The 17,092-nt window shown below is 52.1% G+C and overlaps 2 protein-coding genes across 20 annotated transcripts in view; both read right to left on the bottom strand.

Annotated features, from left to right (window-relative positions):
• The window catches only part of TMEM25 (transmembrane protein 25), a 29,813-nt gene extending 17,079 nt beyond the window's left edge, over positions 1–12,734 (bottom strand). For 3 of the 19 annotated variants that reach the window (XR_004679980.1, XR_004679977.1, XR_004679978.1), the window contains exons 1-10: positions 12,658–12,734; positions 12,047–12,140; positions 11,496–11,837; positions 10,545–10,835; positions 10,203–10,334; positions 9,852–9,882; positions 9,598–9,698; positions 9,383–9,472; positions 5,262–5,354; positions 2,131–2,238 (exon numbers count right to left, since the gene is read on the bottom strand). Coding sequence is in view for 13 of the 19 variants with exons in the window: in XM_035009056.1 (XP_034864947.1) it covers positions 9,174–9,472; positions 9,598–9,698; positions 9,852–9,882; positions 10,203–10,334; positions 10,545–10,835; positions 11,496–11,837; positions 12,047–12,116 (1,266 nt within the window). In the remaining 6 variants the exon portion in view is untranslated. Of the gene's footprint in view, positions 1–4; positions 847–2,130; positions 2,239–5,261; positions 5,355–7,879; positions 9,473–9,597; positions 9,699–9,851; positions 9,883–10,202; positions 10,335–10,507; positions 10,836–11,495; positions 11,838–12,046; positions 12,141–12,268; positions 12,360–12,657 lie in introns of those variants that run through there. The other 16 variants (XR_004679979.1, XR_004679981.1, XM_035009062.1 and 13 more) reach the window with 16 other exon arrangements.
• Positions 12,735–12,844: 110 nt separating this feature from the next.
• TTC36 (tetratricopeptide repeat domain 36) lies at positions 12,845–17,023 on the bottom strand. The gene is made up of 3 exons (XM_035008730.1): positions 16,691–17,023; positions 15,380–15,568; positions 12,845–13,174 (listed from the first exon to the last, which is right to left on the bottom strand). Exons 1-3 carry the CDS (start codon positions 16,806–16,808, stop codon positions 12,912–12,914), a joined length of 570 nt encoding a protein of 189 aa, XP_034864621.1. The 5' UTR covers positions 16,809–17,023; the 3' UTR covers positions 12,845–12,911.
• Between the last annotated feature and the right edge of the window lie 69 nt (positions 17,024–17,092).

The raw sequence follows: 17,092 nt of genomic DNA, 5'->3' as shown, positions 1-17,092 counted from the left end.
CAGTAATGGCATTAAGTGAACAGCAGTTTCAGCAAATCAACTCTGTGAAAGAAAAGCACATCCCTCGCCTCCAGGGTTGGCCGTACAGGGCGATGATCTTCTCCCAGAACTGACTTTTCCTAGGGGTCTCTCACCAGTTACTGCTGCCGCCGCCTTATAGTTTACCTGCCTGTCTGGCTCCAGACCTGGCTGGTTGTGGTCTCCAGAGAGCCTAGCTGTTGCACCATCGGGTGGGAGGTGACTGTGCCCTGGACGAGGGAGGAAGCGGCGGTGGAAGGAGAGACGGGACGATTCAGGAAATAATTGGGAGGCTATATCAGCCAAGCTCCAGTCAGGACGTCAGAAAACGTGCCAGTTCATTCTTCTTTCTTTTTTTTTAGAGGGTGGGGAGGGGCAGAGGGAAAGAGAATCTGAAGCAGACTACACCTACCCTGGAGCCCAGTCTCACGACCCCGAGATCATGACCTCAGCTGAAATCAAGAGTCGGACACTTAGCTGACCGTGCCACCCAGGCGCCCCCATGCTAGTTATTCTAACACGGGGTGTTAACGGTGGGAAATTGGTCACAAAGCATTGGAAGGGCTGACAGAGCAAAAGGGAGAAGGGAAGGTGGGCTGCAGGAAGGAGAGGTTCAAGGGGAGGCATCTGCTGCAGGTGCCGGAGGCAGAAGGGCTGCTGCAGTGGTCTCGAGGGGCCGAGGGGGCGCCGCACCGAAGCACTGAAGTCCGCACGCCCTCACCCCACTACCTGCTCAGCTGTGAGTAATGGCTGCGACTTCCTTTCTCCCACCTTCTCGTATCCTGCGGGCGCCTCCCACTGGCAGAAATCAATAGCTGGCAGGGGAATCTGGAAACCCAGCAGTAGAAAACAGAAGGGAGGTTGTGGGGCTGAGAGGCAACAAATAGATAACCAGGAGAGGTAGAACCACAGACCTTGCTGGTAGACTGGATGTGGGGGACAGAAGGAAAGGAATCGGGGATGACACCCAGGTGTTTGGGCTTGAGCAGCTGAAGGGGTAAAGGAGCCAAGTACAGATGTGGGGGGAAGTGGGGCAAGAATTGATTGGAGGGGAGAATTACATTAAAGTGCTACACTGTCAGCCTAATCTATACACAATAAACACATAGATGGGATGGGAATTGTTTCTGACAGACTCTTCCACCAGGTGTGAGGTTCACATCATGCTTCAATTTGAGGAAAAGGAACATTCGTGCTCAGGGCTCACTGTGACATCCCACTGGAACCAGGCACTCTGGTCTCAGATGGATACCAGCAATGCTCACATTTAACTCATAGGGGAAAAGTCAGGCAAAGTATGACAGGAACTCAAATTCCCCATTACTTTTTCAGGGAACACTCAGATTGCCTTCTTTGGCTAGAGCTGAGTCAGTACTAATAAATACCATTGATTCTTGTTCTCCACAGTAGTTGCTTTGTTTTGTTTTGTTTTAACCAGGTCCCACGCCCAACGTGGGGCTTGAACTCACAACCCTGAGATCAAGGGTCGCATCCTCTACGGACTGAGCCAGCCAGGTGCCCCATTATCCACAGTTGTTCTGTTCTATAAAGTCACGGCAAACACCCAATTAGCAAATACTCAACCATCGATCCTCGGGGAGATACAAGGTTAGGTTTCTGTGTGCCCCTGGTGTACCATGTTCATCAACCACCCATGGATTCACTGAACTCACAACCCCCAGCACTATAAATCATGCAGTACTGAAGCTTATCTAACACACTTTCTCCATGAGACACATCACGGCCTTATTACATGTAAGAGCGCTAGAGAGCACGTCAGCGCCATGCTTGGGGGTCATTTTAAATAGCAAAATCACCAGCAATAAGCAGAAAACGTAGCAATATGTAGAACATGTTTACAGTATGAGAGCTGAAACCAGAAGGCAGAACGTCCCCTTTTTCAGCCTCAACAGGGAAGGTAGGTGTCGGGTGACTTAAATTTTTCACTGCTCTGAGCATGTCTGCAAATCACTGTGGAAACCCTGCAGGTATTGATTTGGGATAGCAAACATATTTTAGTGAGGAAGTGGATTCACAAAGGTGGAACCTGCAAATAACACGGATCAAGTGTACTTCCTGCCGCAGGCACTGTTAACCACGGCCTTTGCTTACCTTGCCGCTCCTTTATATCCAGCGCAGCCCCCCAGTGACCATCCCAGGAGCTCTTCTCTCCGCCTCAACGCCTGTCCTTATTCCCTGCTGACTCCTTGCTCTGTGGCCCTAGAAAAAATCCAGTAACTTCTATACCTCAGTTAACCTAGCTATGAAACAGTTACAATAAACACTAATTAACTGTGAGGCTTGTCCCATGGGCAAAAATATGTGAAAAGATTAAGTGCCCCCACATGTAATATGTGGTAGTTATGTTACTAAGTATAAATTTTCAACTAGGCCTCCTAAAACTGCATTTGGCTACTTTATCCCCACCTGGAGCTCCTCATTTTCCATACTCCCCCAAGGCAAACTGCAAAACCAATCTGCTTGCCCTGCTCTACCCATGATTCAGGAAGCCCCCCTTCTTCTTTTTTTAAAAGATTTTATTTATTTATTAGAGAGAGAGTACGAGCACGGTGAAGGGCAGAGGGAGAAGCAGGCTCCCCACTGAGGAGGGAGGCCAGTGTGGGACTCGATGTGGGCCTCGATCCCTGGACTCCGGGATCATGACCTGAGCTGAAGGCAGATGCTTAACCAACTGAGCCACCCAGGTGTCCGGGAAGTCCCTCTTCTAACTAAACTCGTATGCACGCTATTTCCCTTGCTTGAAGTGTCCCTCACCTTCTCTGCTGATCCTAGGCTTTCGACATTTGGAAATAAACATTGAATACCATATTTACATCTCACTCCCTCCTTTAACCCTATACAATGACAGTATAAGAATAATAATTTTGAAAAAGATATAGACCAGCAAGGATTGATAATAGGAAAGAAAATGACAGAAGACTAGGCAGCAACAATTTTGGAAGATGGATAAGTGGTAATTGATTTAGTGGGGTGGGGGGAGCCTGAAATTTGCCTATAGAGGAGAGAGACAGAGAAACCAGTAAGAAGTGAGCCACGTCACACTGCAGAACCCCGGGAAGGATCAGGGATTGAAACTGCCAGGTATTTCTGACGGCACACATGCAGGGTGGGGCTGAAAACAGGAGAGTTGGTTGGAGGTGTGTAGAAGGATTAAATCCCTAGAAATGTCCCTCTCTGTGCTGCCCACCTCTCTATCCCAACAGAAGATAGTCACCTTTGAACCAGGGAGGCTCTGGACATGAAAACACCAAGCCACTATGAGGACAGCAATAAGGGGCCATATTTAAAAGAAGTGGATAGGGCGCCTGGGTGGCTCAGATGGTTAAGCGTCTGCCTTCAGCTCAGGTCATGATCCCAGGGTCCTGGAATTGAGTCCCGCATTGGGCTCCCTGCTCCTTGGGAGCCTGCTTCTCCCTCTGCCTCTCTCTCTATGTCTCTCATGAATAAATAAATAAAAATCTTTAAAAAAATAAAAAATAAAATAAAAGAAGTGGATGAAACAGAGGAGTGAGGAATGAGATCCTCAGCTCTTTCCCATGCTTATTTATACCTCCAAAGCAGAATAATGGAAGAATCCCCTCGGCAAACTGATCAGCCAAAAAGAAAAGAGCTTTAGATATTGACATGGAGTCTTTAAGCACATGTCCAGGTCCCTACCTCCCCATCAGCTTCCAATCAGCTTTCTGGTTATCTCATTCTTGTGTGTGTACACCTGTTTGCAACTCTCATTTTAAACATGAATGTACAGAGATCACCGGACTTTGAAGAAAGCCAGAAAAACAGAGACTAAAACTGGCAAAACAAAGCAAATCAGAGAAACAAAGCAGGTAAGCTAAGGGGAAAAAATCAGTAATATTCATAGACCAGTTCTCAAACTTGGTTGCACATTAGAATCAACTGGAAATCTTTTCTCTCTCTCTTTTTTTTAAGAGAGCATGTGTGCAAGCAGGAGTGGGGGTGGAGGGGAGGATCAGAGGGAGAGAGAGAATCTTTTTTTTGGTAAATTTATTTATTTATTTATTTATTTATTTATTTATTTATTTATTTATTTATCACCCAGCTGCCCCGGGAGAGAGTGAATCTTAAGCAGGCTCCATGCCCAGCACAGAGCCAGACACGGGGGTTGATCTCAAGACCCCGACATGACCTGAGTCAAAATCAAGAACTGGACACTCAACTGACTGAGCCACCCAGGTGCCCTGGAGATCTTTTATTTTATTTTATTTATTATGTTTTTAAATTTTTTTAGTGAGTTCTACACCCAATGTGGGGCTCAAACTCACAACCCTGAGATCAAGAGTCACATGCTCCACCTACTGAGCCAGCCAGGCGCCCCAACTGGAGATCTTTTAAAGAAAAGTTTCCTTGGGATGCCTGGGTGGCTCAGCTGGTTAAACATCTGCCTTCAGCTCAGGTCATGATCCCAGGGTCCTGGGATCGAGCCCCGCGTCGGGCTCCCTGCTCAGCAGGGAGTCTACTTCTCCCTCTCCCTCTGTGATCTCTCTCACTTTCACTCTCTCAAATAAATAAAATCCTTTTTTTAAAAAAAGAAAAATACAAAAATAAAAACATGTTTATTTATTTATTTTAAAGATTTTATTTATTCATTTGAGACAGAGAGATAGAGAGAGAGAGATGAGCAGGGGGCGCGATAGAGGGAGAGGGAGAAGCAGACTCCCTGCTGAGCAGGGAGCTGGACGCAGGGCTCAATTCCAGGACCTGGGGATAATGACCTGAGCTGAAGGCAGACGCTTAACCAACTGAGCCACCCAGGCACCCCTAAAAACATGTTTAAAAAAAAATTGAAAAGCCTTTAGGCAAATTATCTAAAAAAAAAAAGATTCAAATAACTAAAATCAGAAATGAATGTGGAGACAGTAATACCAATTCCACAGAAATAAAAAGTAGAGAGTACTATGAACAACAAATTGGATAACCATTGAATAATGTATAGAATTGTTAAATCAGTATGTTTGTACCCCTGAAACTAATATACCATTGTGTGTTAATTATAAATTTTTTAAAAAGTACCTAAGGGGGGGCACCTTTTATCTTGGGGTCATTTGAGCCCCACAATGGGGTAGAGATTGCTTTAAAAAAAAAAAAGTACCTAAGGTCAGATCATTCAGGGCCTCCCAGGCAATAAGACAGTTGAACAGATTAAAAAAAAAAAAAAAGGAAGGTTGAACAGAGTAAATTAGTGGCAGTAACTCCTCACTCACCTACATAGTATGCAGCCCCTCCTGTCATGGTGTCATGGTAAGCCCAGGATGCTTCCTTATCTTTTGATTGTGGGTTGGACCATGTGACTTGCTCTGGGAGGTGAAAAACCAACAACAGATTGGTTAACCTAGATGAAATGAACAAATTTCTAGAAATACAAAGTAGAAAGTCTGAAAGACCGATAGCTAATAAGGAGATTGAATCGGTAATCAAAATTTTTAAATCAAAGTAGAACAGGGGCGCTTGGGTGGCTCAGTCATTAAGTGTCTGCCTTCGGCTCAGGTCATGATCCCAGGCTCCTGGGATCGAGCCCTGCATCGGGCTCCCTGCTCTGCAGGAAGCCTGCTTCTCCCTCTCCCACTCCCCCTGCTTGTGTTCCCTCTCTCGCTGTGTCTCTCTCTGTCAAATAAATAAATAAAATCTTTAAAAAAAATAAAAATAAAAAAATAAAGTAGAACAGGTAGGTTGCTGGTTGGCAGGGAATGGGGGGGTGGAAGAAATGAATTTTTTTTTTAATAAATTGAATAGAATTTTCTCTTTTTTTAAAGATTTTATTTATTTGAGAGAGAGAGAGAGCATGAGCAGGGGGAGTGGGAGAGGGAGAAGTAGGCCTCCCGCCGAGCAGGGAGCCTGATGCAGGGTTTGATCCCAGGACCCTGAGATCATGACCTGAGCTGAAGGCAGCTTAACTGACTGAGCCACCCAGGCACCCCTATCCATCTTGTTTTTTGATACATCTCAAAGGAAGTTGCAGACATCAATACACTTCACCCCTAAACACTTTGTCATGCATATAATTAACTGGAGTTCAGTATTTATTTATGGTTCTTTTGTCAGGTGAAATTTATAGTGAAATGTACAAATCATATTACCATTTGATTTTTTAAAAAAATATTTTATTTATTTGAGAGTGAGCAAAAGACCACAAACAGGGGTGGGGTGGGGAAGCAGAGGGAGAAACAGACTTCCCGTTGAGCAGGACCCTGGGATCATGACCTGAGCCAAAGGCAGACGCTTAACTGAGCCACCCAGGCGCCCTTACCATTTGATGATTTTTAAAACTACAGCTTTATTGGAGTGCCTGGCTGGCTCAGTTGATGAACATGCGATTCTTGATCTCGGGTTTGTGAGTTCAAACCCCACGCTGGGGATAGGGTTTACTTTAAAAAAAAAAAATTACAGCTTTATTGAGATATAATTTGTACTTCATGAAGTTCACCCTTGTAAAGTGTACAGTTCAGTGGTTTTTTTGGTCTGTTCACAACGTTGTGCCTTGATCACCACTAATTCCAGAACATTTTTATCACCCCCAAAAGAAATCCCATTTTCATTAGCAGCCGTTCTCCATTCTTCCCTCCCTCCAGTCCCTGGCAACCAGTAACCTATTCTGTCTCCGCCAAATTGCCCATTCTGGGCATTTCATATAAATGGAGTCACAGATGGCCTTTTGGATTTGGCTTCTTTCACTCAGCATCTTTTCAAGGTTCACCCAAGTTGTAATTTGATGGGCTTTGACCTGCATAATGAGCAGGGGCTTCTTCATCAGCATTTCTCAGAAAGGAGTCTTTACATCAAATTCTCCAAGGGGTCTGGGATTCAACAAAGGAACAGGGAATCTCTAAGGGAAAACTGGAACACTGGTTTCAAAGTCCACCCCTTTGCAAACACTTGCGTGGACGGATTTGCCTGGAAGAACCCACCTTTCTGCAGAAGTAAGACCTTGAGGGTAGCTGAGAGGAGCACAAGGCTTGTAGCCTTGCCAAAGAACCATCAAGGAAGGGGCTCCAGGACCTCCCAAAGGAAACAGTGGACGACCGTCACCAGAGAGAGGCACCCTGGCTTCTAAACATTCTGGGGCCACAAAGCAGCTTACGTGCAAAACCAGTAGAGGCTGGGGCAGCCTCAGCCACTCCCATGGAGGCCAACCCTAATGAACAATTGAGAAGCAGGAAGGTGGGCAGAGAACCCAGAACTATGCAAGCCAAGCCCATCTGTTGCTCAGAAAAGGATATAAATTTGCCCTCAGGAAACTCTAGGGCGCCTGGGTGGCTCGGATGGTTAAGCGTCTGCCTTTGGCTCGGGTCATGATCCCAGGGTCCTGGAATCGAGTCCCGCATGGGGCCCCCTGCTCAGCGGGGAGCCTGCTTCTCCCTCTGCCCCTCTCTCTCTTCCTCTCTGTGTCTTACGAATAAATAAATAAAATCTTAAAAAAAAAACAACAACAACTCTCATTTCTAGTCTTTTTCCCTGATTCTCCCGAAAAAAAATTTTTTTTTTTTTTTTAAATCACAGCCTAGTCTGAGCCTTCTGTACCTCTAACCAGGACAAAAGAGCTCAGCCTGGCTTAGCCACACTCCTGAGAGATGGGGAGTCTGCCAAGTGGAGAGCTGGGATCCCCGATCTGGCACTCCCAAAAAGGAGCACGCCAGCCCTACATTGAGAACAGTGTAATTAAAGAAATAACATTTATTTTTAAAAATAAAAGACCTGAAGCAAACAAGTTAAAGTGAGAAGATTCAACCGAATCGAGTGGTGGATACACAGGTGTTTCCTCTACTCACTGTGTGATTTAAAGATTTCATTTTAAAACCATAAATGAAGAAATGAAACAGACATGTAACATTCACTTAGTCAAGTTTATTAAATCTACTGTGTGCTCAGCACTGTCCTAGGCAGTAACAGGAGAAAAATTATAAAACAAGATATCAACAAGGGAAAAATAGACTCTGCACTATAATAATCTGCTATCATTTCCATGTTGCTTTCCAAAGAGTTCTTAGGTTGTTTTGGAGTATGTGGTCCCCCCTTTTCCCATGTTCCCCTAAAAGCTTCTAGCTCTGTCCAATAATGTGCCACTACGACCATCCCCTGAAGAACTGAGGGTGGACAGGAAGAGCGGCTTCCTGCTGATGAGGCAGTCAGGGGCTGCTCAGGGGGTCCCATGGCGGGGGAGACATGTTGAGAGGGGAACCATCAACCCCGAGGGCTCAGGGCACTCACAGTGAATCAGAGGAAGGCCAGACTTGGGGAAGCCACAGACAGGGCCCTGGGGCCCTCACTCACCCCCTCCTCCCCAGGGGATGTGCTTAAAGTGCCAACACTGTAAGAAAATGATGCACAGTTACTACATGCTGCCCAGGGTACCACTGGACTTCCCGCCTCCCTCTTTTCCTCCTGACTTGTGCTAACACCAGGCCCTGGCACTGCCAGGGTGAGGTCAATGGGGAAGTATAGTGCCCAGTGGGGAAATGGAGAAGGTCCAATGTATAACATATGATGCCCAAGAGGAGGCGGAGACAGAGAAGGGCAGAGAGGTATGCAGCAAAAGGGATTAGCTTGTGCTTGGCCACTGCCCCCGGGCCAGAGGTTGGTTCCCGTGTAAAGGGCAGTTTGGTTCGATACGGCTATCGGGGTCCTAAATTTTCCCTGAGGGAACAAAGCTGCACAGCATGGGGAGGAAACTGAAGACATGCAGGGCCCTCCCTGTGCCCCCCGCACTGGGCACACCCCCGTGCCTCTGTACAAAGTGCTAAGAGTACTGGTGTGTGGCACAGGGCAGGCCCAGACCAGCCGAGCCATGCCACACTTAGATGCCAGATAACCTGCAAACACACCTGCACAAAGAGCTCCATCCGCCAGGGCACGGGTGTCACTGAAGGGCCCCCCTACCTGAGTTAGAACAAGGGGCTGAGGTGCAGCCGGTGGCTCTGCCAAGATACCCGTGCCCCTGAGGGTCAGATCATGAGGATGACACAGAGGGCACCCCAGCCAGGAGGGCAAGCAGAAGTAGCAGGGGCATGACCTCTTCCCAGTGGCAACAGGGCCAGGCAGCGGTGGCCTTGGAGGAGGAGGAGGGGGCCCAGGAGCCAAGAGGGCACCCCCAATCTTGCCCTGCTCAGAGCCAGATCTCATCACTGCTCACACTGGACACTCGATAGATATAGCCCAGCATGGGGAGCTGGATGAAACCTGCAGGGGCAAAGATGCCCGTGAGACGCAGTGAGCCTCACCGCCTGGAAGTTGGGAGAGCCCTCTCTGCCCATGGAGACTCTGAGGCCTCTGGCAGAAGCACAACGGCTGGGGAGCAGAGGAGGGGGGCCACAGGCCCATGTCCCAGTACCTCGGCTGGTGAGGAGGCCACCGGGCTCTGGGTCCAGCAGCTCTGGCCGGCTGTTATTCGGAGCCATCTGCCGGTCTGCTGGCTTCCCTGCTGGGTGACAAACGGGTATGCCCAGGATGAGGTGTGTGCCTGATGGGGCCTAGCCCCTCCTAAGTACCAGGGTCTCTCTTTTCCTCAGAAGCACCTCTGAAGATAAAGTGGGGGCAGAGGTGTACCTCTGGAATCTGGAGTGAGGTCGTTGAGCTGCAGGTTGGACGGGAGGGACATGTTCTCCCGTGGCAGGCGCACGTTGTTGAGTTTCAGGTTGTTGGAGTCACTACAGGGCGGACAGAGCCTGGGATATGCCCCGTCTCCAGCAGGCCCAGATTCCTGCTTTGGGGCCCATTCCAGAACTAGGGAGACCCCCGGTTTCCAGCTGTCCCCATGCTGCATCTCAGGTCGGCCCATCCAGCCCGCCCCAGGAAGTTACCTAGAGATCAGGGATGGGCGCCGGGAGGGGCCTAGGGAGAAAGAAACCACACACTTTCTCAGGGAGCCCACCCACTTTGGGTCTCTCCCTATGCCCTTTCAGACCCAGGACCCTCAGGCAAGGGATCTCGCCAATGCCCAGCTTTGGCTCTGGGACAGACTGGGTTCCCAGTGCCCAGCCCTGCTACCTGAGTTGCATTGGGTTTTACCCGTGGACATGCCCAGGAAGATCAGCGATGACCTGTCCTGCCAAGCCCCACGTGCTGCCCTTGCTGCTCCTCCCTCTCCTTCTCCCTGCTCCTCAGCCACCCTCACCACCACCCCCAGCCCCGCCCCACTGCTTTGGCCCTACCTTTGGTCTTCTTCTCTTTCCTGCAGACCAGGCAGGCCACCAAGGTGCTGAACCCCACCAGGGTGCCCAGGGCAAGCCCTCCAGCCACAACGATGCCCAGCAGCGGCACTTCCACTCGGGTGGCCAGAAGCCCTGCAAGGTGTCCTCTGGTTAGGTTCGAAGTGGGCAGGGCCCCCCAACTCTGAGATGCCAGAGACAGGTACTACTCTGTCTTCCTTGCTCAAGGTGGTCGGCACAGCTCATTCAGAAGACTCACCCAGAGGGCCCCCAGTCTTCTCATTTCTGCACTGTGATCCTGCACCCACCTGAGGCCGTGCTGGGCCAGTCGCTGGCAGTGCTCACCCGGGGCCGGAAGCGAGGCGCTGGTGACACCCACGTCGTTGGTGGCCACCACGGAGAGGTTGTGTGCCAGGCTGCTGAGCTGCAGCTGCACGGTGTGGTTGCTGAGCCAAGGGTAGTTCTGGGCATCCAGCACCAGGAAGTCAGAGGCGTTGACAGTCACCGGCCCATCCTGGTCGATCCAGGTCACATTGGCAGGTGGGTTGGCACGCACCAGGGCAAAAAGGACAACCAGGAGGCCTGGCCCCTGAGCTTCCCGGTACTTGGCCCCGACCTGGGCAATCTCTGGTTTAACTGGTGCAAAGCAGAAGCCAATATACTCTCACCACACCCTTCAGACTCCTTGCCCTTTCTTCCCAAACCCAGAAGGGAGCCAGGAGCTTGGACCTCTCCTCAAGGGGGCACTGGGAAACAGGATGGCTGGGTCTCCCTGAGAAGCAGCATTTCATAGTGATTAACAGTAGAAACACTTGGGGCACCTGGGTGGCTCACTGGTTGAGCGTCTGCCTTGGGCTCAGGTCATGATCCCAGGGTCCTGGGATTGAGCCCTGCATCGGGCTCCCTGTTTGGCAGGAAGCCTGCTTCTCCCTCTCCCCCTACTTGTGTTTCCTTTCTCACCCTCTCGTTCAAAATATAAATAAATAAAATCTTAAAAAAAAAAAAAAAGCAAAAAACAAAAACAGTAGAAACACTAGAACCAAAATGTCTCGATTTGAATCCTGGCCGTGCCTACCAGCTGTAGGACTGCAGACTTAACCAATCTGTGGCTCCGTTTTGTCATTTGTGAAATGGGGCTAACAATAATAATTACCTCATAGGATTATCCTGAGGATAATGTGAGTTAATATTTGCAAAGTGCTTAAGTGTTAAGGAGTCTATCAGACCACCTGCCTGGCGGCTGCTGGGCCCCCCTCAGCAGAGAACCTCTGTCCCTGCCCACCTCAGGGCACTCACATTGCACGTTGAGGATGACGGAGGCATTAGCTGACCGGCCACTGCCAGGGTCCTGCAAGGAGCAGTTAAGCTCATGCTGGGCCCTCTGGGCAGTAACAGTGAAGGTGCTGGTGCCTCCAGAGAAGGCCTCCCCGCCCACGCTCAGCAGTCTCGAGGTGCTGGCCTCCTGCAGCTGTCCATCCAGGTACCAGGCCAATCGGGGGGTTCCAGGCCCCCCTGCCACCCGGCAGGTGAAGGCGTGCCGCTCGTTCTCCCGAAGTGCCAGCTCGGCCCAGGTCTGACCATCAATTTCTGGTGCCAATTCCCCCCAACCTGGAACACAGCAGGGGGTTCTGCGGAGAGCTGGGGGAGGGGTGGAACTGGTCTGTGACCAGCACGAGATCCAGTCACAGCAGGGCAGCAGACCAAGAGCCGGAGCACCCAGGTTCGCTGGACCGTGGGTAGGTGGGAGAGGGGAAGCCAGCTCTGGTGCTCTGGGGCCTGAAGCGGGTACCCAAACCCAAGGTGAGGGGAGAGGCGGGGGCTTGGCCAAGGGGTGAACGGGGGTGTACCTGAGCTCAGAAGGGCTGGCAGGAGCAGCAGTGTGTGCGGGAGGGCGGCTGGGCCTGGGGGCAGCGCCATGGCGGCTCAGGCCTAGGCCCCAGGCTGCCGAGAGAAGGGACGTTAGCCCCGACGTTAGCCAGGTGACCGCGGGCAGGCTCAGTAATTCCTCCAGGAACTCACTCTCCAGAAACAACAATAAACCGTGCACCGACACACAAATGGAGACTGACCCGCAGTGGCGAAGGCAAGGCCGCCCAGCGCGAAGGCCCGAGCCCACCCAGCACACAGCCGCCCAGCGTGCGGCCGCAGAACCGGGCGCCGCCCCCCGGGGACAAACAGGCGCCGGCCCGCCGGCGCAGAGACCGCGCGCAACCGCGCAGCCCGCCCGGGGCCCGACACGCGCGCGCGCACACGCAGACTCGCGGCGCAGGGCCCCTCCCCCAAAGGGACCGTCCTCCCGGCCCGTCTCTCCCTCGTCCCTTCCCCCTGCCATCTGTCGCCCCACGCCCGCTTTCCAGCCTTCGGGGACTAGGCGGAAGTGGGCCGGAGCGGCGGGGGGTCCGGGCGGTGGGGGTCGCGCGGCAACCCCGCGCCCCCCCGTCCCCCCAGGGCGGCTCACCTGGCGCCCTCCCCGCGCTCGGCACGAGCGACTGCTCAGGTCTGCGGGGCACTGCAGTCCGCGGCGGGGCCGGGCGGGGCCGGGCGGGGCCAATCAACGCTCGAGCCCGCCCGGCCCCGCCCCCGCCCCGCCCGCCCCCCGCCCCCCCGGTCCCGACCGCGGCGGACAGCGGAGTGCCCTGCGGCTGGGGCCCCGGCGGCTGGACGCAGACACGGGCGCGAGTCCGGGAGAGCCAGCAGCTTTATTGGTTCGGCTCAGCGGCCGTTACAGGGCCCGCGCAGCTGCCTCATCACGTCGGCCAGCATGCGGTTGCACAGCGCGGCGTAGGGGTTGAGCAGCACCAGCTGGCGCCGCGCGAACGAGCTGCCCAGCCGCGCCGCCCGCTCGAAGTCCCCGCGGGCGTCGTCGTTCCGGCCCTGCAGCCGCGCCAGGAGCCCGCGCTGCACGAAGCCCTGGCGCGCGGCGCGGCCCCGGCCGCCGCTCAGCGTCACGGCGCGCTCCAGGTCCTCCAGGGCGCCTGCGGGAAGGGCGAGCGGGCGGGTCAGGAGCGCGGCCCCGGGGCCCGGCCACCCACAGCCCGCCTGCCCTTGCTCCTCAGCTGGGCACCGTTCCTCCCATCACCCCGAGGCCGACTGGCGAAGCTGGCAAGACCTGCGCTGGGCTGCACAGCCCGTCTATAGTGGCAGAGCTGGGAGTCCCTATTAGCTTTCAGTATCCAGGACACCAGAACACCACGCGTGCTGGGGCGATTTTGAATGGTCACTATGTTCATGAATCCGGCCCGTTGTCCAGCAGTGGTAGAGGGCTCAAGTTCCACTCGGACGCTAGTAAGCATCTACCCTGTGCCGGGGGACTGACTCTGAATCTCAGAGTCTAAACAAATTATAATGTACTGGTAACCATTTCTTACAAATAAAATTCATTTCTCTTTTCCTTTTGCAGGCGTTTCTCTCCTCTCATTCAGGGTATGCTTTAAACCTGTTCTCCCTCTGACTGCCTTTCCTCATTCTTCATCTCCATGATCTTCTTTATATTGTATACAAACGCAATATTTTGTGTTTCATTAAAGGAGATCTTGGAGCCAGAGCTGGCCCCGGACATGGACATTGTTATGTTTATCATTCTCAAAATACTTGGATTGGGCATTAGAACTCTGAACTCAACCTCAGGCAGCTGGTATGTACCTTAGAGCCCAGCTGCAATTCTTCTGGGCTCTGCCTCGGTTCACTCCTGCTCTCTAGTCCGAAGAGCTGTCAGGGTCTGGAGGAGCTCCAGCATCATCCTACAGAGAGGCCCATCTTTGTCCTGTCTCTGTGTGTTTTGAGCCCAGAACCCAGCAGGGGCTGTGCTCCCCAGGCCACCCAGATGGTTAAGAAGCTCTCTGATCACAGCGGTTCTGGCTTTCCCTCCCAGGAGCTGGTCTGGAGGAATTGAAAACCTTTTCCAGGCAGCATCAGTCACCTCTGTTCCTCTCTGGGGTTTTGGTCTGCAGACTGTCCTTGCCTGCTTTTACAGCCTGGCCCAGCCCTACCCTGCACTGCCATGCCACAGCCAGGTAACCAAGCCTGGAAAAGGGGCCTGTGGTTCCCCACTGTTCCCAGAGTGGAGTCCAAAGGCCCCAGACTGGCGTTCCTTCACATCCGTCTGCCCTCTGGTCCCCAGCATGGCCTTCTCTGTCCCATTGTCCCCATTCCAGAGTAACCCAAGTGCAGCAGGTTTGATCCAGTCACTCCCCAGTTAAAATCCTTTAACGATTCACCATGTTTTCAAGACACAGTGCAACCTCTGCCTAACATTCCCGGTTCTTCACCATCAGGTCCCTATTTACTTCTCCAGGCTCTACTCTACCCTTTCACTCCTCCCCGATCCAGCCAGCATGGAGATCTGACATTCCCTGTACCTTTTCATGCCTCTGGGTCTCTACAGGCTCCCACTCTGTCCCCTCCATCCAGCTACCTCCTACTCATCCTTTCAAACTCACCCCTCGGGGCACTTGGGTGTCTCAGGCCTCTGCCTTTGGCTCAGGTCGTGATCCTGGGGTGGAGCCCCACATGGGGCTCCCTGCTCAGCAGGGAGTCTGCTTCTCCCTCTCCCTCTGCCCCTCCCCCTCCTCTCTCTCTCAAATAAATAAATAAAATCTTTTTTAAAAATTAAAAAGAAAAGAAAACTCACCCCTCAGGGGCAGATACCACACTGAACCCTCTCAGCTTGTTACACACATAATCACAATTATGTGTCTGTCCTACCCTCTGGACTGTGAGCGTTCAGGGGCATTCGGAGCACAGACTCAAGCCCTGCCACCTGGTTCAAATCCCAGCTCTGCTCCAGGTTCTTCGTCTGTAAAATGGAGGTTACAATAGCACAAACCTTTTGGGGTGGTAGTGAGGATTAAATGGGTTACTATAGCTCACGTGGAAAGTGCTGGATGCCTGGCACGTAGTAATTGCTGTAAGTAGTCTGTCTTGCATCTCTGTCCTCAGCGCCCAGCCCACTGCTACAATAGTAGACTCTCATTAAATGTTTGTTAAATAAACGAGTGGAATGCAATCTCTTCTGATTTTCACAATCGCCCCGAGAGATTACAGGGCCCGTAAGGTATCTCTTATAAGTAAGAACATAGGTTCCAGAACAGTTTAGTGACTCCCCAGCCCCACAAGCACTTCATCTCTGGTCTGTGGACTCCAGGGCCCCCCTGCAGAAGCTCCGGGCCGTCTCCCCTCACCTGCCACATCTCCTTGGAGTCGGCGGGCCTGGGCCCGGTTATTGTAGGCAGAGGCCCTCTCAGGCAGCAGATTGATGGCTTGGCCAAACCTCTCCAGGGCTGTGCTGAGGTCACCAGCCTCTGCGGCCATCACCCCCTGCAGCTCCAGGACCTTGGACTGCTCCATCTGTGCTCGCGGGAAAACTCCATCTGTGTTGGGGAGGGAGCCAGGAGGGGACAGGTACGCAGTTGGGAGCAAGAAGCAAAAGCTCCCTTGGCTTTAGAAAGCTGGGGCCTGAGCGGGAGCAGACTGGGCTGGGATGTGGGTCACAGCAGAAGTCGGATGCAGTGTCGTGGGCAGAGGGAGCTGAGGTCACCAAGGCTGAGAGCTAGCACTGTCTAAGTTCCAAAGGGACCTGGGAAAGGGACTTTGGTCGGCTCATTGCCAAGAGAATGAAGCCCAAACTCAGCCCATAGCTAAATGCCTTACTCAAGGTCACACAGCTCCTAAATGCACAGCTTGGATTTGAACCCAGGTCTTCCAGGCTCCTTAGCCTGTCCCCATTTTGTTCTACTAGTCTGCCTCCAACATGAAGACCACCAAGACATACTTGGGTCATGAAAACCATGTCAGCTTTTCAGACTGAAGTCTCCATAAGACCCAGGCTTCACTCCTTTAGAAACAAAGCTCATCAAAAACTCCTGATGGGGGTGGGGGTGGCGGCTGGCTGGCTCAGTCAGTAGAGCATGCAACTCTTGACCTCAGGGTCATGAGTTCAAGCCCCATGTTGGGCATAGAGCCTACTTAATTAAAACAAAAAACTCCGGATGGAGATATAAGGCCCCATTAGAGACTGAAGGGCGGGCCAGGGAGTGCATTCACTCTGTGGAGGGATTAGCTCGGGGCTGGGCTTGTAAAGGTGTGTAACACTGAGGGCTTGCTTAGGTTCTTCATGCTAAGATCGGAACAATTCAACTGAGCCACCCCTGCGCTTCCATTCCGTGTGGAGTGAAACGTCCTGTCATGACTAAGATGTGTGTTGAGCATCACCCCACCACCCTTTCCCCCAGCACAGTTGAGCTTGGATTATGGGGTGGGTTAAGTGGTGAGGTTAAGTTCAGAGGTATGATGGCTGAAGGACAGACAAACTGTGACTTGCTCCTTTTGGCAGAGTAACTCCACCAGTGCATTAAGGATCAGCCAACCTCTCGCATTCCGACCTCAATCATTGTCCATGGGTCATGGAACAAGGGGCCTTGTGAGACCACCGTCCTCTGCCACCCGGCTGAGGCCAGCCGGTGTGGAGCGCTATAGTCGAAGGTCAAACTCACCTTCATCAACGTCTTCCTTCTCCACTTCCTCTCCCATGTCCAACCCAACAAGGTCTCCAAATGGGTGGTCAGGGTTGAAGATGGCCTGCAACACTGCCTGGTCATTTGGAGTCCCCATGGTGCTCAACTCCCAAGTCCCAGAAGGTGACTCAGGACACAGGAGGGAGGAAGAAGGGGTGGGGGCTGAGCCTCGCGGCCAGTTGATCTAGAGGGCAGAGGTTCTGTTTGAGGTCCATCCCCCATGAGGAGTGTCTTCCATTCCTTGGCTGTAGTGTAAACTCAACCTCATTTGGCCTGGGGTTAGCAACCCTGGCTTAGCAGAATATTTACAACAGTTCTTTTTTTTTTTTAGATAAATGCATTTTTTTTTTTAAAGATTTTTATTTGTCAGAGAGAGCACAA

Source organism: Mirounga leonina, unplaced genomic scaffold (assembly GCF_011800145.1).
Source record: "Mirounga leonina isolate KUSES-001 unplaced genomic scaffold, KU_Mleo_1.0 Mir_153, whole genome shotgun sequence".
NCBI lineage: Eukaryota > Metazoa > Chordata > Mammalia > Carnivora > Phocidae > Mirounga > Mirounga leonina.
Note: the sequence above shows the minus strand (reverse complement) of the source record. Positions and strands in the feature narration are given on the sequence as shown.

Coding starts and splice junctions, on each gene's coding strand:
- TTC36 (XM_035008730.1), bottom strand. CDS start 16,808: ATGGGGACTCCAAATGACCAGGCAGTGTTGCAGGCCATCTTCAACCCT. Junction 15,569..16,690: donor GAAGGAAGACGTTGATGAAG/GTGAGTTTGACC, acceptor TCCCCAACACAG/ATGGAGTTTTCCCGCGAGCA. Junction 13,175..15,379: donor ACTCCAAGGAGATGTGGCAG/GTGAGGGGAGAC, acceptor CCCTTCCCGCAG/GCGCCCTGGAGGACCTGGAG.